The sequence below is a fragment of the Colias croceus genome, chromosome 8 (genome assembly GCF_905220415.1).
Source record: "Colias croceus chromosome 8, ilColCroc2.1".
In the NCBI taxonomy this organism is placed as follows: domain Eukaryota; kingdom Metazoa; phylum Arthropoda; class Insecta; order Lepidoptera; family Pieridae; genus Colias; species Colias croceus.
In genome coordinates, this window is record NC_059544.1 from 8,883,473 (window position 1) to 8,906,407 (window position 22,935).

The following is a 22,935-nucleotide window of genomic DNA, read 5'->3' on the forward strand; positions in this document are numbered from 1 at the left end:
AAGATTTTATTGGTAAATTGGACTTACCCGTTTTGATACTTTAAATTAAAAAAGATTATAATATTTAGGTAACTATAATATTGTTTGTTGATTAGAATATAATTTTATGAAAACTTATTAAAGGAGTTTCCAATACGGCTATTCGTCAAATCCAAGCTGTCCAAGTCAATTTTATAGTGTGTGTGTAAGCTGTTAATAACTATAGGTCTACCAGAATCTGATGGCATATTTATATATAAGAAATAAAAGATTTTCATGTGGCAACTTATTTGACAACTATCAAATTGGTTGTCAAATTATTTGTCTTTTTTGCAGTTGATAAATAATTTTTAGGATTTTGTCTAAAAAAATCTTCGAAAATGTCGAAAAAGCCGCTGTGATCACAAGCAAGAGGTGTTGTTTATAATGTGTATAGAAAAATATTTGATGAAGAAGGGTCAAACACATCACAATTTTCAATTTAGAAGATTTTATTGGTAAATTGGACTTACCCGCTTTGATACTTTTAATTAAAAAATATTATATGTAGGTAACTATAATATTGTTTGTTGATTGGAATATAATTTTATGAAAACTTATTACAGGAGTTTCCAATACGGCTATTCGTCAAGTCCAAGCTGTCCAAGTCAATTTTATAATGTGTGTATCTGTTAATACTTACGAAAATAAACATAGTTTTATTTTACTTTTATTTTATTTTATAAAAAATTATAAGCAGTCTAGTTTTATATCGATATAACATCGATATTTTCACATGGCATAATGATAATGAACATACAAATATAGGTATGTGTAAATAATAATATGTATTACCTGTGTAAAAGTAATATGTATATTATACATGTAAGTATGTACATACATAATATTAAGTGGATATCTCATTATTAAGTACAGTATTGTCCACTTATGTAATGTGACTAATGATATTGAGAACAAACTAAAAAATAAGCAGTATCAAGATCGTTCAGTCCATTTTCCCTAGGGTTGCACACTCAAAATTTTGATTTCCCTAATTGCCATCAGATTCTGGTTTACCTATACTTACGAAAATAAACATAGTTTTATTTTATTTTATAAAAAATTATAAGCAGTTATGATCTACATTAACATTATATCGATATTTTCACATGGCATACTGGTAATGAATATACAAATATAGGTATGTGTAAATAATAATATGTATTACCTGTATAAAAGTAATATGTATGATTGTATACTATACATGTAAGTATGTACCTTTAAAATATTAAGTGGATATCTCATTATTAAGTACAGTATTGTCCACTTATGTAATGTGACTAATGATAGTCACATTACATAAGTGGACAATACTTTCCGAATCGGTGGTAAATGTTAAAATAATTATGTAATGACGATTCGAAAGTGCTACTAAATAGTAGTCTAATTGAATAAATGAATGTTTGAGTTTGAGTTTGATATTGAGGACAAAATAAAAAATAAGCAGTATCAAGATCGTTCAGTCCATTTTCCCCAGGGTTGCACACTCAAAATTTTGATTTCCCTAATTGCCATCAGATTCTGGTTTACCTATAGTTGACGCGCGCCCAACGCCATTTTGCTAATGTCAGTGAACGTGAAAAAACCGGAGCGAAATATGCCAAATTGAAGTGAATTTACGTGTAAGAAGTGGTCAGAAACGTGGAATGTAATTAAGGATAATGTTACTTTTCATCTGTAAGTACTTTTACATCAAAATATTGTGAAATATTGCAGCAAATTTGCAAAATACTGAAATATATTGTCAATGTAAAAGTGTTGCCACATAATGGTACTACATCCACTTTTGGGTAAATTTTAAAGTACGTAGACTGTTTTAATATTTAATTATAACTTTTATCACCGTTCATATTTGTTATTATAGAGTAATAAAATTTAGCCAAAGAAACCATAAATAACGTGAAGTATAATTTGTATAAACTTTATGAATTAATGATAAATACCGTTTGCAAATTCATTTATTGTTTATCTCCAACACATGTTTTTCTTTAATATTTTATAGTATACTAAGTTTAAGTTTGTATTTTATTAATTATAATGCAATTACTTACGTTCGTAACATGTACGTAAAAAGGCATTTTTAATTCGTTATTCTGGTATCACTGCATAAAAATTAGGGATGGGACGGTAAAAGAATAATATCGATATAAATATTATCCAGCCGTGGGCGTCTTATGGCTGATGATGATAAATTTTATCAGTTTGTTTCATTCTCATTTTTTTTTTCAGATTTCTAAAAGCTGCTGTGATTCGGGATGTTTGGATTCGATCTCCGAATGCGAATCATGTTTCATGGACTCCTAAACGGACTAGCACTAACTAGTGTTTCTGCGTTAAAATAAATGTAAATATTTGTAAATAAATGATGTAAATGAACGACAAAGCTGTCTTTTTGTTCACTATTTCTTGTTTTATATGTAAATTGTGACATTCACAAAAAAATGGTATTAGGCTAAACTTTATGGGACGTCGAGTTGAGAGGCGTAAATTTTTTTGTGGTTAGCTGTTGTCCTACGGAACCTAAATCTAAAATTTGCAATTGACGGAAACTTTTAGTTTTTGAGATATGAATTTTTGAAAACTAGAAAATTACTATAGAGCTTATACTACATCTTTATTTTTGTTACGCATATTCATTGTTTTGAAAGTGTCAAATCGACGTCACGACGACCTCTCCACTTGTTATTCGTTATGAATACTTAGGTGTCACAAATCACAAATATTTAATTTATCATTAAAATTAAAATTCTAAATTCATTGAGCATAAAGTATCGATAAGTATTATAATTATTATCGACTTAAATTATCGACGCGTTTTCGCACTATCGATGTTTACATTGACGTTGAATACAGACACGGTGTCTATGTGTGTGTTTGTACCAAGGTTTGTACTTGTATGTGTATAGTCATGCTGGTGTTTGATTATTTTGTCGTGTGCGTGTTGTAGCGACGTAATCTCAAAATGCGTTTGTGTTAACACTATTTAAATGTGTTTACTTGTTCCCCCCGCAGGAAATGACAGACTTTTTGACTATGAAAGAATTGCGCGTGTCGTCTCCGGTTGGTTTAATGCTCTAAGATTACAGCTGAGCATAATGCGACTCAGTGGCGCACAATGCCGAATTATGCTGATGCTTAATTGCAACGTGAAACGCACCAGCAGGTTGCGTTAAGTTCAGTGTTGAAAAAAAATATATTCGAGTTAGCAATAACCTCATTAATGTGTAAATAAAGTAGTATACACATAATAATTGGTTGAAAACTATTTACGGTTATTATAAGTAATTTGGATTTTGATTATTTCATTAACATTTTGACGTGACAACGTCTTATAAGTCGATAGAGACGGCTGCACGCCCGAAAAAACATGACTCAATGCGGCATTACCTCGCTCCACACCTCGCTCTGAGGCGTTCCAGTGCAAGCGAGAGCGCGGAACGAGCGACAAAGAAGCACAATCGGTCGTTGTCACGTTCAACTATCGTCAGCTCAGAGCAATAAAATCGTCAGTAAACCGACTTTACAGACAACCAATTTTTTTTTCCAACAATTAATAAATTACTAACGATAAATCGATTGCACGCATCAATTCACGCGCATTACTTTTAAGAGTGCTTGATTGTGCGAAGCGTTGCTGTAATTGGAACATTCAACGTTAAGCATTATGCCGCATTTTATAAGTTGATTTGTTTAATATTTAAGACAATTTTTGATTTTGTACCGTCTCTCTCTCTCTCTGTTTCGATTTTATTGTACTTAAATAAGCAAAATCAAAAATTTATTAGCTGTTGCTATGAAAGTCGTTTTTAAATACTAAACTTGGGTTATATCACTTTTAACCACGATATCACAGTACGATATATGATTAAAATGGATTAAAATTTTTATTTTTGTAAATATTTATTACGGGATTTCACAATTCATACTCATTAGTACCATTCCATTTTTATCTTTACTAAAATTTAATGTTTATTTATTAATTTCTGTGATTAATATAATACCCAAAAATAAAATTTCATTCTGCTACAATTCGAGCGAAACATGATCGAATTAAAAATTATTATGCGTGAAATGTCATTTTGTCTATTGACATTTAATATTTTTATTCTGTGGACTGTGGTCTGTGGCTGTCAAACAAAAATATTAACGATTTTTTGTTTGTGCCAAAATTCGCATGATTATTTTTATTTAAAAAGAAGGCATAACGTTGAGTTAATGAAGAATATGGTGACTGTATTACGCCATGAAAGTCACTATTAAAAGTAAGTACAGACTGATAAAACTTTGCTAATTAGGAAAGTGTTTTCATGATTTCGTGAAAAGTCCACTTTTCTTTGTCCCATCAAATTGGTGTATTCAATCCTGTATATCATAGGTTGGAGTGGTGTTGCGACTTGGCGTTGGATAGCAAACGACGACAACTGCGGCATTTGTCGTATGCCCTTCGATAGCTGTTGTCCGGACTGTAAGCTGCCCGGCGACGACTGCCCGCTAGTGTGGGGAGCCTGTTCTCACTGCTTCCACATTCACTGCATTGTCAAGTGGTTGCACTCCCAGCCACAACAGCAGTGCCCTATGTGTAGACAGGATTGGAAGTTCAATAATAAGTAAAGGTGAGTCATTAAACCAATGTAATGTGGTCTGATTAGACAGTACCTAGTATTCTAATGTAGTAGCACTGTGTTGATAACAATTATGGTCGTATGTCCTACATCAAATAATTTCTACATTATATCCTCCACATTAACTAACACGAGTTCATTCATATATTTTGCTGCTCTACCTGTAAAAATATGATTCATAAAACAAATGTGAAATGCATTTGCAGCATAACATTTATAAAGACATGAGTTATTTTGTAAACTTAAAGACTTATATCATAAATTTAAACTAACAGCCACACACACAAGCAAAAGATACATAATTGTGCTATGCTTCTCATATGCATACAAAATTGATGTGTTTTGAATGATGTTGTTCTCATGAACTGGTTAATTTTGTTTCAAGTTCAAATCTAATAATTTGCTAAATGTGCGACTGTGCCTTTTAAATTTTAATGTACTTAATTGAATTATGATATTATGTTGAAGTGCACTAACCACTTTATGTGATAATACTGAACGCATGACTAATAACTAATATAACAAGATTTTAATGTACTTATTATATTTTATACTATTAAAAGATTTGATTTTTCAACCCACTTCAAACACAGGAGGAGGTTTTCAATTTAAAGAATTTAGATTTGGTCTGATGATAAAAAAGGTAGTTAGTTTTTTTATAAAGAATTATTTCATAAATAGAGTAAAAATTGAGGTCGGTAAATTTGAAATTGAATTGTCTATTTTGTTATCAAATAAAGTATTCTATTGTCTAGTACTAAAATTATGCATTAAAAATATCTTTACTAAAATAAATTTTAAAAATATTTCCTTTTATTAAAACAAGCTTTGTTTACTGTTACTTTATGTCTTCTATCAATGAAACCACTATTATCAATTTATCATAACTCATAAGGTGTATATGAAAGACATTATACTCATGTTAAGTATTTTTTAAGCCATTAGTTGTTTGATTATTTACTTTTTTCTATACTTTATATAAATATGATTTTTGAAGTTAACCATGCTGTTAAAAAATACAAAATAAGTTGTATCATACAAATTAAATATATTTCGTGTTGTATAATATAGTAAGTACCTAATTAATATGCCTGATCTGCTACTATATCTTCTTTTTATTAAGAGTAGAAATAAAATAAATTATAAGTATGCACAAATATTGCAATAAGTAGGTATTATTTCAAAAGGTCATTTGTATTAAGATATTTTTCCTTATAATTATTAAATTATTAAAATATAAATAAAAAGTGCCCAAAACCTGGTATAACAATATGTTAGAGAGAAACAAAAAAAAATGTTAATAAAAATTACTACACGTATTTATAAAATCGATAATGTGTCTACAATTCATTTTTGCAAATATCATCAACACGAAACCTCGTAAAATATAATTAAAAGCAATTAGCCCACATCATTAATTACATCCACGATACCTTCTCCTAAATAGCAGCTGTAACGTTTACAGAGTTGAAACAATAGGCCACTAAGTGCTTTCGTAGTGCCCGCACCAGCCATGCAATATTCCGTGACCGACCGACCGGTAGTATTGCATTCGTTTTAATTGTGAAGAATACGCTGACAAGACTTGGTGCTTCCAGTCGTACGCCGCGTTATTTTTTTACATTATTAAGTTCCCCAAAAGAAATGACAATAGTAGTTTTCAATGTTCCCAAGTGTCGTATGGTGATCGTAAACTAGCAAGCTGCAAGGATCGAGTGGCCGACAAGTTGCAAGGCGTTTTTATCGCAGTCAGTTTTAGAGCGCGAGCGGGGACGGCCGCGTCGCTGCAATCTCTGAATCTCGCGTGTGTCGTGACTAACGTGATGCTAGTGTAATCGCGCTCATTATACTATAGTGTTTTTTATTATAGTATTGTCCGAGTGACGTCTCGCTTAAGCATGCTGATGGTACAGACGAACGCCCACCCCATGAAAACAACAAAAATAAAGGGACCGCCACCTGTACCCCCGCGGCCCAGTCAGAGCATGGTCGCAGAAGCGCTTGCGAAGACGAGAAAAGCAGTTGCCGATTCAAAGGCCAATTTAACCAAGACTAGAACCTTCACTAAGCATGAAAACCCTCAGGTTTCATCGAAAGCGAAAACTTTAGATCGAAACAGTACTAATAAACCTTCTGTGTCGCCTAGGCAAAACGGTCTCGCACGCGTCAAGTCTTTTATCAAAGATGTGATAAGTGATCGAAGCTCTTCATCCGATGAGAGGAAGTCTAGCGGGCAGAATTCCAGAAGGAGCTCCAGTGACAGTAGCTCTGTTAATTCGCCCTCTTCTACTAAGAAGTCGAACGAATCCCTAAATTCTAGAGCTGTAAAAACTTGTAAACAAATATTAGTTCGATCACTTTCAACTTCAAATAAATTAGACCAGGATGCTAAGTGCAAAGTTTCGAAATCATCTAGTTTCGCGGAAAAAACATTACCTTTACGTAAAGCCCCACCGCCTCCGTTATCCCCTAAGCCTAAAATTAAACCAATGAGACCAACACCTATAAGTAATTCTTTAAAAGCAAATAAACCAAAAATTGAGCCGGAAGTTAGTCCCTATTCGCTACCCGTAGACGCAGAACCCACAGTCCCCAGCAGTCCGGTTCCCGAAGCACCATACGCTACTGTAGAAGAAATTAACCATAACGAGACTAGTGTAGAAAAAAGTTTAAACGATGATAACATGCAAAATAAACAAATCGAGAACGATAATTCGAAAGGGGACGTAAATGTAAACAACAACAATTCCCTTGAAAGAAAAACTTCTCGAGTAACAGAGATGCTGATTTCTGAGATTCTCGCCAGTAGAAACAATAATAAAGACGAAGCCAACACCGTTATAGATAAAGGCAAAGATTCCACGAATTTAACTAACGACTGCGGCTCGCCCGAAATGGGAATGATGAAGGACATGAATAATCACGAAATGCTGATTTATGAGCTGCAAACTATGCATTCGCAATCCAATGTGCCTGAAGTGTTGGATAATGATGACGAGAAGAATGGGAATTGTGAATCTGATTCGGAGGAACCGAATTACGCGGTGTCGTCTGTAGCGAGCGGGAATACGGATGACGGATATGATCAAGCGTATGCTTATATCGTTGACGATGATCTCAAATCTAGGTGAGCAAAATAATAGTTACTTAAAACTGCAGATTTAAATGTACCCGGATGTCCAATTCTAATATCGTGTTAGAAACGGTATCTTCGGAACAAATTAAATTACAATTTTCACAGTCAAAATAGCGTATTGTTATTGTTATATAAAAAGTAATTACATCTTATTTATATTTTATAAATACGCTCTTAATCAGTTTACTAATACGAGAATAAAGGTATATTTTTATACTCTTCTAATCCAGGTAGGCGTACGAAACTGAGACCTTGTAAGTTAGTAACAGGAAGCGCTTATTAAACATGTAATCCGACGCGTAAGGTATAATAACAAATTAATAGGGTATTAAAAGTTGAATTAGCGAAAACTTGACACGCGATCAATGTTGCAACCATAATATAATTAGTTTTTAACATAGCACAAGAGGTATTTGTAAAGCAAAAAAAAATATTTGATCCAATTATTTGAAGTTTGCGATATACGACACAAATATTTAGAGCGTGCAAAAAGTTCCACAACCAAATATTAAATAATATGCTTGTACGTTTGCTCGTATGAAAAGTATCCATCTATTGAAGAAAACATTAAGCTAAAATTTTTCCTTTCTTCCTATAGTTAGGTTTCTGATCAAAATATTTAAATGTAAGTGTGTATTATCTTTTCACGTTTCAAAATCTTTTGAGGCATTGTAAAAAATCATCAGTGTGATAAATAGAGCTCCGAAAGGTCATCGGTTCATTGTTACATAAAGAAAAATTGGAATCGGAGGTGAACTGGCAAGGCTTGTGTCCTGTATAATTCTCAAATATCAAAAACAGGCTTTCTGCTTTATAAACTTCAAAGAGTGAGTCATTCAAAAAGAGACAAAAAAGATACCACACAACGATAAACTACGGGTATAATTCAAAATATTAAGATAAGAATTCTTAGTGCACAAAAGCTTCTATCCATATTCAGGGGTTTGTCTAGAGCAGCTGCAGACAACTTTTTGCACCTGTATTATAAATTATAATTTACAGTATGCATTTGCAGCTTAACCTGTTAACATAATCAGTTTCGTTACCTGCTAAACCACCTGCCAGTTTAGGATAATAAGCGCGTGCCTACATAAATAGTTCAAATAATAATGGGCACATTATTTTGATAGTAAAGACAACAACAACACCTTTTCATTTCTTTTCGATATTGTATTATTGGTACGTACTTTGATCTTAATGGGCTTTAAATATTACATTCAAAAATATGACACAAGCTCCGCTCTGTGGTTTTACAAGTGCATCTAGATCCGTGATCAGTAATACCAATATTTTTTCTTTTTACATCATTAGTTTAGAAAAAAATTAAATAAATACATGCGGTTAAAAATAAATTCCTAAGCTACATTAAAATATGTGTACGCGGAACTGGTTGCAAAAAATTCCTGCGATATAAAAATTATCTCTTGTAATAATTGCCATGATTATTGTAATGCCTGAACTGCCTGCGTGAACGAACAGTGGAACACCGCGTAGAACTTTTGAGTGTGATTCACTCAGAGCAAAAAAATATGTTTCATTTCTTCTTATAAATTATATAGTTATATTTTTAAATGTTATTCTATTTACAAACTTTAGCTTTACCTTTTTTTCGTTTTACCCAAAAGAGTCACCTCGCTGACCGTGAATCATTTGCATACATTTATGTTTATGTCGTGGTCATATCGTAGATTTGATCATTTCATGATATGAGTGGCCATTTCACGAAATGGTCGCATATCGTGAAATGGCCAATTTAGTTTGGCCACATCATGATGTGGTTTGGGCAGATCAGTGATAAGAAATCGTTTCACGATATGGCCAATTAACGCACGGTTTTTTCATGAAATGATCAAAATTATTTGATTATATCGTAAAATAGTTACATTAATCGTTGGTAGAGGCGCTGCAAGCTCTGTGTTTATGTGATAAGATGGCGGCCGCTGGCGAAAATTAAATTATTCGCAGTTAAAAACTTCACAATTCGTTTAATAACAATATTATGAAGAAAGTCATAGCAAAGAATTTACGACGAAGAGGTACGAGTACTATGGAAAATGTGGATATCTTATATGTATTTAAGAAAAAATGCGACTTAAATAAAATAATTTAAGAAACTACTACTATATTATTATATATAATTGTTTGTTTTTTAAAAAGCGATCCGCTTCTGGCATTCGCCGGGCGCTGCCGCGGCACTAACTTAAATGACATTAAATAAGTTTTTAGAATATAGTTATTCTGAAATTTTTTAATATTTTATGGACTCTTTATATTTTATACGATCTGGCCAAATGTGGATGACCAAATCGTGAAACGTTGACGATTTAACGATCTGATCAAACTATGTTGGCCATTTCACGATATGCAACCATTTCGTGAAATGGCCACTCATATCATGAAATGATCAAATCTACGATATGACCACGACATTTACATAGAATAAACCGGTCAGTTTAGGATGTTACATAGCTCACATGCCACTGCATGCGTGAAACGAACAAACGTACTCAATAGCCTAGAAATACGCATTTATACGGAATCGCTATAATATGTAAATACTAAATTGTGTGGCCGGTTGTTTTCTTTTCTGTTTGAACTGTTCCTAAGGTTGCCGGGTCTTGTGTAGATTACCGAGCGTCTTAACTACGTCGCGTGGATATAAATAACTTCTCAATCTTATTATGATTTTGACGTTGTAGAAAACGGTTATGAGCACGTTAGGTAAGATGATTTGACGTTAGATGTAGAGTATATGCTAGAAGAATAATTGTTATATTTTAATAAGGGCTGATTTTTCAATCCTTGGTTAAAACTTATTCGTCGAATAATGTATAAAACTAACATTTGAAAAACGTATTCTAATTGCACGTATTTGAGCATCAAGCATTGAAAAATCGGCCCTAAATTGTATAATTAAAAACGGTTGTGAAATTTTATATAATGTAAGTACTAGCCAGAACTTAGGAAAAATGAATCACACACAAATCTTTGTTCAACGTCAAAATAGTCAAAAGATTTTCTTTTTCAGTACAAATGTAAAATAAAAATAAACTAGCTTTTTTCCTATTCATACCTTCTCGACACTAAAAGCTCAATAAATTCAATAATTCCAATGAAAGAAATCAACTACTCAAATAGAATTCCAAACTAACTCTTAACATATGGTATAAGGACATACTTGGATCATAATTAATGCATCAAGCTCCATAAATTAATCTGTTTAAATGGGAAAGACATCTGCTTAAATTACGTAAAGGTCGACGGTTGACGTATTTATGTATTTGTGCGTACATTAACTATTTTCTACCAATATAATGGTAGATGTATCACTTTTAATTGAACACGAGAATAATAAAAGTGAGGAGTGACAAGAATTGTACACACTTTAGCACTTATATCAAACGTATGATAGATGTGATTTAGGAATTTATTTGTTAGTAAGGTGATGGTTGTTTTAATTGCAATTTAGAAGTAATTATAATATGCGAAATCACCACATACGGTCTCGATAGAACTTTGCAAGTCTTACCTTATTATTGCTTATTATAGTTTGCCGCTCTATCTTTGAATACAATGAACAGCAAACTAGATAGTTTGCTGTTCATTGTATTCAATAATATAGATATATTATTAACTCCTAAATGGCATACATAATTTTTACCAATTAAACCACCATTTGTACCAATATAAAATGCTTTTAAAGATCTCTATCTGTCCAACTATAGCATCAGATGACCCAAACAAGATTCCCTATAACATTACCCTCCCTTTCAGACTACGCAAGCAGTTCAAAGCAATAAGCACGATGTCGTTGCAAGGTCTACCACCCTTACCCAAGAGTCTCAGCGGCTTCGCTGACGGGGAGCCGATGCAGGAGCCGTCGCCGACAAGTGACGAGACCCCGCCCACTGATCTGGACGGACAACTCGTTTATTTGAAGAAGGAAATGGTGAGTTTAAAAATGTAGCTACTGGTCTGTGTAACTCTGTTTCATGGACGTTTACTCTATTTGCTCAGATAGTCTTATATAAAGGCTTTGGTAGCACTGGAATAGAAATACAATGAAAAATCGAATAAATTACGTATTTATATATCCCACCAAAAACATAAATGTATAATTTGGAGCCGAGTTCAATCGTTGACTTAATTTGCCAAAAAAAGAAATGAGATCTAAATGTGTGCCAAGTTCTGCAGACAGTCCAGAAATTTATTAACAAAGATGTATTAAGTTCTTAGGTTGACTGAAAACTCAATTGTTTTATTTTCCCTTAGAGAACAATGTTTATTCCAAAATATAACTTTTTTAATTTGAATAATATAATTATTTTCAAAATATAATAATTTAATAAGGCTAGTTTTTAGAACCTCACAAAATATAAACAGTATGTAAAACTAGCCTCATCAAATTATGGGGTTCAATAGGTCATTAGTTGTTTGCTTTGTGAAAATAATTATATTATTCAAATTAAAAAAGTTATATTTTGGAATAAACATTGTTCTCTAAGGGAAAATAAAACAATTGAGTTTTCAGTCAACCTAAGAACTTAATACATCTTTGTTAATAAATTTCTGGACTGTCTGCAGAACTTGGCACACATTTAGATCTCATTTCTTTTTTTGGCAAATTAAGTCAACGATTGAACTCGGCTCCAAATTATACATTTATGTTTTTGGTGGGATATCATTACTTTTTGTACAGAAAATTACTCTGCAAATTTGATTTACTTTATGAATATAATACTTTTTATATACGATTTTTTTTATTTTTTCTTGCGGTTTCTCTGTATGGTTTGTTTAGTATTATTTTCTATATTTTCTTATATGTTATGAATGTCAGCGCACATTGCCCCGTCATTATCTGCAATTTTTTTAAACTCGTTTTCTGTTTAAAAGATTACATGATTTTCTAAACATCCAGCGTGAATTTGTACACACACTATTACCAAGATGCAAAGATCGTTGTAGAAGAATCGTCGCCTTACTCCATGACGTTACGGTATTGCCATGACGCGATCTTGAAATTTTACTCTAAACGCGTCTAAAGATGTTTCACTCATATTAATATTACGCAAACTAAATCATTTCGACCTTCGACGAAGCCTTCTTCCATTACACCATTTGGTAATTATTTTTGCATGCTTGTATTGGCTAAACATGTTTGTGCTTTATTAATATAATTGTATCACCATTGAATACCATGTTTAAAGCAAAATAAAGATTTTATTTATTTATTTATTTATTTACACTGAAATTAAAACTAAACTAAACACTCATAAATAAAGAATAAATAAATGTGAATATGTAAAATTATATATTATTTTTAACTGTATGAGCAATAAAGGCAATATTTTTATTACAATTTTCTTTTATTTTACGTTTAATAACAGTTTTGAATAAAGAAATCATGCAATCGAAGTAATCCGCCCTAGCGATACTAGCGCGAGTGAGTGTGATGTCAGAGGCGCTTCGAATCTACAGATGTTTCGTCCTAAAATATGTAAACTTCAATAATCTATATCTCAGTCATTTATTGATGGATTTCAAAATTTTTTTCGGCCACTGATTAGTTTTGATCTAGTTTTTAAGACTAGTAAGGTGAATATACTATTTTCTTTTTTTTTAAACTTTTCCATTTTTCCATACTTACAAACAAAATTTATGTCATTGAAAAAAAAATTAAATACAAATAAATTCAGTATTTTCTGATTTTTTCCTTTGTACACTCAGTATTACCTAGTTGATTACAAAATTTGAACTTTCTAGGTCATCTGGAAGTGGGTTAGGTTTTGTATATGTCTATAAGTCAGTCAGTCTTAAAAATTGCGATTTTTGGATATTAATATCTACGCAACTGTTTAATCTGTATTTATGAAATTTAAGGTTCTTGTTTATCTTGAGGTCCTCTTGATATGTACCAAATTTGGTTTATATAACTTAAATAGTTTTCGAGTTATAAGGGGGTGAAAAGTGGCTCGAAATGGTTCGTGTAAATATACACACGGCTGCTGCTCGCCAGTTCTCTTCGCTTGAACTCGGCTTGACACGCTGCCGCGTGTCTAGATTCTAATAGGAATTCCTACATTCTTAATTACCTTTCAATTGTTAACTGAATTATTACTTTCTATAAAAAAATCGTTATAGAGAATATTAAAATTCTGCCAAAGTCGAAATCGTAAATGTTGCATGTTTTCAAATACATAACAGGATATTTTTTCTACGATGTAGAAAATAACACCGGTACAACACACTAATGTAGGTAAATAACAAGTGGTTACAGTAAACATAACTATGAAGTAAAATGAATAATTTAACCAATCAATACTGTGACAACAACCATGACCTCATATATCCATATAACTACGAATGTTTACCCGCGTGACACGTGCTAGTTCACTGTTAATCGACGACCAACGGTATAATCTCGCATTGATTAGTTGGAACTATTATCTGTATTGCATAGAATAAATGGCAAAAAACATTCCGCTAACTCGACATCGGTGGTGATCTTAAATCGTAGATTGGTATGTCTATTTACAATTACAAGCACTACGTAAACGAATATGAAGAAAGTAACAGGCAAAATAAAACTTACTGTAGTCAATTTAAATCCTTAGCTTTCAATACAAATCATTTTAGAAAATTGTAAATACTTCATGCGTTGTGAGTTTTCAAAATGTGCGTTGCGTAAATAAACAAACCTTTTAACAACAATATATGATGTAAATAGTTCTAAAAATCCGCGGATTTATGTCAACGATTAAGATAATATCGCTATAAAAACTACGCAGCGAACCATCCGGTCGTAGATACAGTGATGCGGCGCGAAACCGGGGCATCTAACTCGTTCATTAGCATTAGCATATTAAAAACATATATAGTTTTGTTTATACGCGTGGCACGTGCTAAAATTTCTCTATATCGGCATTCTTTCTTCATCTGTCGATAAATTATCGTAACTTGGTCAGATCGTTTAAAGATTTTTGGGTCCGTTTTGGACAGTATATTAAACCTAATGTTGGTCAAATGTTTATAAAAAATGTCATTGTAAAAGCGACCCTATACTCATGCCCAAAGGCACACGGTTATGAATTAGATTGACCGACTTACGAAATAAAACATATTTCTCACTACTTATTTGTTACACCAAAATATTTTCACATAGCCTTATAGTTTTCACAATACACTCTGATTTCTCAATGGACGCGGAACTTTTCTAATTTAATATAAATAATGCAACTGCAGTTTAAGAAACAGATGGTGGGTTTAATAGCGTTGCTATCTCAGGATTGCTGCTGTACGCTCGTTTTAGGGAAGCCATTAACTGATTTATGAGTTAATTCGCCGACACGGAGTTTTCATGAATCTGTTAGGCAATTTATAGCGCGTGCTTTATGTACGTATAAAAATGCTCGCATTTAGATTGTTTGGTACACACAATTGATCTACAACCGCCTACAACTTTGTGTATGGACTCAAATATTGTCTTTGATAGAATAATTATAAACCAGTAAGTCTATGTACGTATAAAATTTACACTGGAGGAGAATCGATTCTTTTTGGTTATGCATTTTAACGTGATAAGTAGTGTTCAATTTACTTTTTACTTGAATTTGATAATAACGATGATCTTCGCAAATATAGAAATTGTGCTTATACATATTAATAAAAATTTAAAAACAAAGTGAGGCAAAACTGAAGCTTTAAAACTTCGAATTTAACTTCAGAGAGTTCTGACCCATGAAGGTATCAAAATAAGATTATCCTCTATAACCTTGTCCATATAAATTGTTATGGATCCACATTCTTAGCTATGATACGTGTCCTATCTTCCTGGAACCTTACAATGCGAGATTAGTCAGCGATTGTAAACAATAGGAATCTACGCATACGTGGGAAAATATTTTGCGAAAGAGTAGCAATTGTAAACGAAATATTTAATTGTGGAAATTATATTTATTTTTATATGCTCTACGTTGTTGGGTATTTAAATAAGCACATTAAAGCCGATGATGATGGCTTGTGCCAAAATGTTTATTTAAATGAGGTCGTTTAAGGTGGCTTAATGGCGTATTAATAAGATAATAATTAATCTAAATTGCTTAGATTTCCGTATCGTGTACAAATTATAACTGCGTTAAAAACAACCGACTTCAAACTTGCACTTGCAAAAATGCCAATAAAATAAAAACTACTGGGCCTATCCGAATAAAATTTTTATGGGACCAATTCGACACCATCCCGCATCGAACAAAAAAAGAATCACGTAAATCGGTTCAGAAACCTCGGAGTAATCGGTGTACATACATAAAAAAAAAACATACCGGCCGAATTGATAACCTCCTCCTTTTTTTGAAGTCGGTTAAAAATTATTCAAAATGTGAAAAAAAATCATCCATTTCTGGTTTTTACTAAACTTAAAACTTTCTTAATCGAATATGAACTTTTTTCAACCGAAAATGAAATTTCTATTTAAACTTAAGTACGATATTGTAGAAATTGTAGGTAACAAAAATAAGTTTATTGTATAATCGGTTAAGTCCACAGATAAGCATGGTTACTGCATTTAACTATGATTAACTGCGAAACTCGATTAACTGGCTTCATAAAATTAAAACTATACTTATACAAGGTAGTAAGTAAGTAATATGGTTTGTGCATAATAGCGGTATGCGTGATATTCCAGTAATTGGATTAGTTATTAGTATATGGTTAAGTGCATAGATAGCACTAAGAAATTGCATATAATCCTCTTACTCTACTTGACTCAGTTTATGGGAAAAATTATAAATTTTATTCATTTAAAAGCTGTACAAATAAATAAATAAATAAATAAATAAAACAACGGTTGGTCCGGAAATGGTAGAGTATGTTTATTTATTTGTGCAATTTTAAATAATTATTTGTAATTGATAAGTAGGTATTATTCTTAGTTAGATGAAAAATAAGAATTATCCCAGGACCTCTTGATTGGTACTAAAAAAACATGTGTTATCTATATGTCGACATACAAATGCATATATTCAGTGCTTTGGCATCCGCACCTTGCGCTTAGAACATCAGTGGTAATGGTGGTAATTATGGTTACAGTTAGTGTGAAGATAGCAAAAACTAATGTTTTTTGTTGCAACGGAAATATCTTTATTGTTTGCTGTTTCCACGTTGGCATTATGTCAGCCGTGTTCTGTGTTCATAAGAAATAGATTCGCTTTGCAAAAATGTTAATTATCCTTTTCATACGTTCTCTCCATGCCAAGATATAGAATACAAACATACATCATTAATGTGAAAATTTGTATGTCTATCTGGTAACGCTTTTAACGATAAACCGCAGTACTCATTTGGTTGAAATAGGCGATGAAAGGATTTGCTAGTGGTTTATCCGTGGGCGAAACCGCATGACACAGCTGGTATAAATTCGTTCTTTAATTGCGGTTTAAACTCAGATTTAATGTTAGGTCCGTAAACTGTGCGATTGTGTCATTCCAATAGTGTATAATAGAACAGGTTTGTAGCCTTGAAGACCTTGTAATAAATTCGCATCCTACTCTCTAAGTTCGTTTTCATAATAATAACAGGTGGTTTAGCGTAAACAAAGACCCTGGCTTTGTTGTATTGTACAATAATTATGTATTGTAATAGGGCTAAATTGGTATGTTCCATAATAAGTAATAACGTATCTTGTGTGTTTTAAATTGAGGATTTATTAATTACAATTACATTTTCGTGTCTTTTTAGTTTAAGGTAGATATGACCTAATTTATGTAAATACGAGTAATGTTTTAATTGCATTGCACGTATTATAAAACGACTTTGTCTCTAATGCACATTTTAAGTAAGGTTTAAGGTTTAAAGACATTTATTCCCATTAAGACATTAAGTCACTTACATGAGAAACTTAAATTTTAAACATAGGTATTTATAAAAAATATCATTCGTTAGTTAAAATTTAGAGTAAGTTACATACTATAAACATAAGTTTAGGTTAGGTACTCATTCATTGCATTCAAAGTTTGAGCGTGTGGTCTTCCAGGATGTGTTTCGCTAATTGTTTTTTGAATACAATGAATGAGTTTACACTTTTTAATTTGCTTGGCAATCCGTTATAGAAACGTGCTCCCTCGTATGTTGCCGTTCGCCTTCCATAATTCGTTCGGATCTTCGGGAGGGCAAGATAGCTAGCTCGTCTATTAGGATAGTGGCGATTTGATGTTGAGAATATTATATTTGTATTTATGTTTTTATGTAGCGCTTTGTGGATGAACATACACGTATTATAAAAGTATAATTGTTTTAAATTCATTATTTTAGTATCGTCGTAGATTTTATTTGTAGAAGTTAAAAAAGGATATTTAAAAATGGTTTTAATAATTTTATTTTGTAAAATTTGTAGTGGCGCTAATTTATTTTTGTAAGCGCTACCCCATACTTCTATTAAATACATTAGGTGAGGTTTGACTAACGTGTTGTAGATGGTGTGGCGTAATTTATGAGGAATGCAAGAAGTGATATTACGCAGAGATCTAAGAAGTGCTGATAATTTATTTTTTAGGTGGTCGATGTGATAATTCCATTTTAGAGAGCTGTCGATTCGCAAACCTAGGTATTTCTCGTGGGTTTTATGTTCTAATACAACACCGTTAATTTTAAGTGGAGCGTGTGGTGGAATAATTTTGTTCTGAGCTTTGAATTTAATATAACACGTTTTAGATATATTTATTGTTAGTAGATTGTATTGAAACCATTTATTTAATTTATTTAAATCGTTTTGTGCTTGCTTTATCATGTCATGTATAGAGGGACCAAAATAAAACAGACAGGTGTCATCCGCATAAAGTGTTAGATGACCATTTAGTTTTAAATCTTGTAAATTATTAATATAAATTAAAAAAAGCAATGGGCCTAAAATCGAACCTTGTGGTATGCCACACGTAATTGGTAAGGGAATGCTATTGTAGTTATCTATTTTAACGATTTGTGATCGATTTTTTAAATATGATTTCAGCATGTCTAGTGCTTTACCAGTAATGTTAATGGATGCTAATTTCTTTATTAAAAGTTCGTGAGAAACGGTATCGAAGGCCTTTTGTAGGTCAATAAATACTCCCAAAACTAAATTTTTTGCGTCAATGTTCTGTTTTATTTTAGTAGTCAGGTCTATAGTCGCTGACAGAGTGTTACTTTTTGGCTTAAAACCGTATTGACGCACTGAAATAAAATTAAATGAGTCTAAATATTTTTCTAATCTCGTGTGTAAAATTTTCTCTAATATTTTTGACAACACTGGCAACACCGAAATTGGCCTATAGTTACCAGGTTCAAATTTTGAACCACTCTTATAGATAGGAGTTACCTTCGCTATTTTTAACGAATCCGGAAAACGTCCTTGACTTATAGCTTGGTTGAAACAATCGCTTAAGGTATGATTCAATTTTTCTTTAATGCATTTAATTGCTTTTGTGGTAATACCATCAAGACCTGTACTACAGTTTGAATTAAGGTTATTTATAATTTTTAAAATTTCATTAGGTGTACACGGATCAAAAGTGGATAATTCGTACTTTTTTGATGGTGATTTAGGTAAGGTTGAGGAAGAGTTGGTTTGATATTGTAGGGGTATTAAATTTGCTAGACGAGATCCTATTGTAGAAAAATATTGATTAAATATCTGGCATATTTCATTTGGCTCGGTAATATATTCAGAATTTATAAGTAATTTAGTAGGTAAAGTACATTTTACAGTTTTGTTATTAGCTAATTTATTTACTAAAGTCCATAATTTCTTGGGTTTATTTATATTCCTTGTAAATTCTTGGTAATAGTAAGAATCTTTTGTGTCTTGAATAAATTTTTTTACCTTTATTTTTTGAGTGTTAAATTTTATTTGAAGGTTTTTATTTTTAGGGTTGTTTTTTAGTTGAGACCATAATAAATTTCTTTCGTTAATTTCTGTTAAAATTGCTTTGTTTATCCAGTCTTTTCGGGGCAGATTTAGAAGTTTAGTTTTAGTAATCTTACTTTTATCTATAATAGATTTAATTTTATTTTCTAATATTGTATAATCTTTGTTTATTTCAGTATCAACTATGGAGTCAGACAGGGATGATAATCTTTCGTAATTAATTGCTTTATATTGAGTTTTAACACTTTTTGGGGGTAAATATTTTTTTAATTCTACGTATATGTGCTTATGGTCGGAAATACATGAGTTTATTATTGCGAAATGAAAATTATCATTTTGAAGGTTCGAACTTACATGGTCAATGATAGATTTTTTTGAAGAGTCTCTTGTGCTGTATTAAGTTAATGTTAAAAAGTAATATATAACCACATCAATTATTTACAGAACTATGAACTGAATTTTTGATATACGGACGGACACTAAAGCATCATAAAGATTTACTGCAGGAATATAAGAGCAAATGAAAAAGCCCCAATATAACATGCTTCGGACCATAGACTTCAACTTGCTAGTTTCTTACATGCCCTTCAAACAGTTATCGAGTCTAAGAGCGATAAAAACTAGCCGGATCGCATGAATGGTCCCACAGATATAGTCCTCATAAATACAAGACCACGCATTAGATTAAACTTTCAAATAACCATATCGGGGGTCCGTGTTCTCTAATCTATACTAGTACGAGCATGTTACGAAACTCCAGTCATAATGTCCGAATCCGAAATGGTAAAGATACTGCTTTCTATGTAACCTCTTTCGTACTGTCTTCCCACGCAATTGTCTAACGGTAAACATGGTGTTACGTGAAAGGGACAAGTGTTTGACTTTCTTTGTTCTTGCTCAAATGCAATGTTGTTTGTCCTTTTTAGGTAACGGATGTTGTTTTTAAAATGCATGATTACCTACATATTACATAAGAATATGTACTTGCTGTCTTGGCTCGTTTGACAAAAAGTATTTGGTGTTGAAACTATTCAGCTGTAAAGCAGCTAAAAAATGAATGTCGATTATGCATTTGAATAGATTAAAATTCGTGTGAAGGTCAACGTTTTTATGATAAATATAATTATTTAGCTTTTGTGGTTTTGTTATTCATAAAAATTTAATTCATATCGGCGAGTCAGACGAGATTGTTAATAATTGCAAAATATTTCCTGAATATTGCTTTACATCAATAATGAGATACAGATCATGTACACTGATCGATACCAAATAACGAATACAAATATTTCTCCGTCAATAACAAGTTGCAAAACAACAAAAGTGAAATTAAAAAATGCCGTTGGCTCAAATTAAGCTCACGATATCTATACAACGAGCAATTTTAGCGTGTCTTTTCGAGTCTGGCATATACTGAAAAGGTTTAAATTGCTCAGAGATAAGGTGCTATCACTTGGCAGAGAAACCAGGTTACCTATTTCAGATGCGTGTCTTTTTGGCAGCGTCATCGCATGTTTAGCAGATGTGGACTGCATAGGTCATTTGTATTTAGCTCTTCCTTAACATGTAATGACGTAATGGTCAGTCGTTACATAGTTACACAATGTTAGGAATCTTTTGTCAAGTTTTTGCTTTAGTTTAAATGATTTGTTTGCGTCAAGGCAAAGTGATACAACGTTTCAGCATCTCCAAAGATCGATGGTAAATAGCATAATTATATCAATAATTACAAGTCCGTGTTAACTTCATGACACCGTATTACTATATAAAGTAAAGTTTAAAGCTGCATTCTGTTCTTTTATTATATTCATTGTTCATATAATCTTAATATTTTTTGTAACATATTCGAATATTCTCCTTAATGCTGCAGCTGGTATAAAAAAATATAATATCCAAATTATGTGCGAACGTCGTATAGTTTAATTAATTATTATCTTAGTACAAAATATAGCATGTCTTTGAAACCCGATCGTCATTCCTACGTATCATGTGTGTGAGCAAAAAGTAAGAGCATTTGCGGTAATCTTTAATTGATCTGATTAGAACTGTTTTCGCGTGTCCATTAATTCTTACTATTAAGATATTCTTGTAATCTCATTACTGGCTTCAGAAGTTGTCATGCTAAGTAATACTTTGTGGAATGTATTTATTTAACATAAGCATATAGGTCAGAAGGGCACGTGTATACTCACGTTAAGTTCGTTAGTTTGGTAATGTTATTTTTTAAGTACACTTTTACATACTAAAATGTTACACTGTTTGGTCAGAGCATATCAAACTCAAACAAACTCAAACTCAAACATTCATTTATTCAATTAGACTACTATTTAGTAGCACTTTCGAATCGTCATTACATAATTATTTTAACATTTACCACCGATTCGGAAAGCAGTGATCTATGGAGAAGAATCGGCAAGAAACTCCATAGTTGCTCTTTTAAAATCATGTAAATATTATCATATATGAAACTTATATCTAACTACATAATATAACATAATATGCCAATGAACTGTCTTGTGGTTTTTACGCGACAACCCTCCATGGGTTTTTATCGTCCATATATTCCTGAATATTGTAGTACGCTCTCTGAACTAATACATTTTTTATATAAGTTTTAAATTTAGAACTACTAAACTCTTTAATATTGTGAGGAATTCTATTGTAAAAGCGTATACCTTGACCCATAAATGAATTTTTAACTTTAGCTAATCGGAAAAATGGCATTTCAATTCTATTCCTGTTCCTTGTGCCATAATCGTGTCTATCTCCTACTCTTGTGTGTAAGTCGGAGCTATCATAGAGTTAGGTCGACTATTTCGTATTTTTCAATGGACAGTCTGTGCGACACATGATGGGAATGGTGCGGTGGCTCACAATGAATGTGGGGCGGGGTGTATATTCTATTAACCCGCATTGTCTTAATGTCACCCGACACATCCGTGTTGGCACCCACATGCTCGGGGTATTCTTGGACAACTCGAACAAATTAGTTAACCGTATTCGAGTGGAGTTTTTTGTTGGTAGGAAATTAGCGGTCGAGTGGTTACATGTTGCAGAGTGACATAATGAATCCAATAGTTTCAAATGCATCAATTATAAGCGAAATTAAAATATTATATTCATAATCTTTTAATCAATTTGATTTATTAAGATTGATTGACAGAACATCTGACGGGATATCAGTATCGGTGTCGTGGTCATATCGTAGATTTGATCATTTCATGATATGAGTGGCCATTTCACGAAATGGTCGCATATCGTGA

General features: G+C 32.2%; 1 protein-coding gene and 1 long non-coding RNA gene across 3 annotated transcripts in view; both read left to right on the top strand.

Moving 5' to 3' along the window:
* Positions 1–1,554: 1,554 nt before the first annotated feature.
* Positions 1,555–2,397, top strand: LOC123694071. Its single transcript, XR_006751766.1, has 2 exons — positions 1,555–1,695; positions 2,248–2,397. It is a non-coding gene; the product is annotated as an uncharacterized LOC123694071 (long non-coding RNA).
* Positions 2,398–4,132: 1,735 nt separating this feature from the next.
* LOC123693593 (anaphase-promoting complex subunit 11-like) overlaps positions 4,133–22,935 on the top strand; it is a 42,560-nt gene continuing 23,757 nt past the window's right edge. Inside the window, exons 1-3 of one of the 2 annotated variants that reach the window (XM_045638759.1) lie at positions 4,133–4,280; positions 4,394–4,631; positions 11,551–11,688. In XM_045638759.1, the coding sequence (XP_045494715.1) occupies positions 4,262–4,280; positions 4,394–4,629 (255 nt within the window). In that variant the 5' untranslated portion in view covers positions 4,133–4,261 and the 3' untranslated portion in view covers positions 4,630–4,631; positions 11,551–11,688. Of the gene's footprint in view, positions 4,281–4,393; positions 4,632–6,215; positions 7,768–11,550; positions 11,726–22,935 lie in introns of those variants that run through there. The other variant, XM_045638758.1, reaches the window with a different exon arrangement.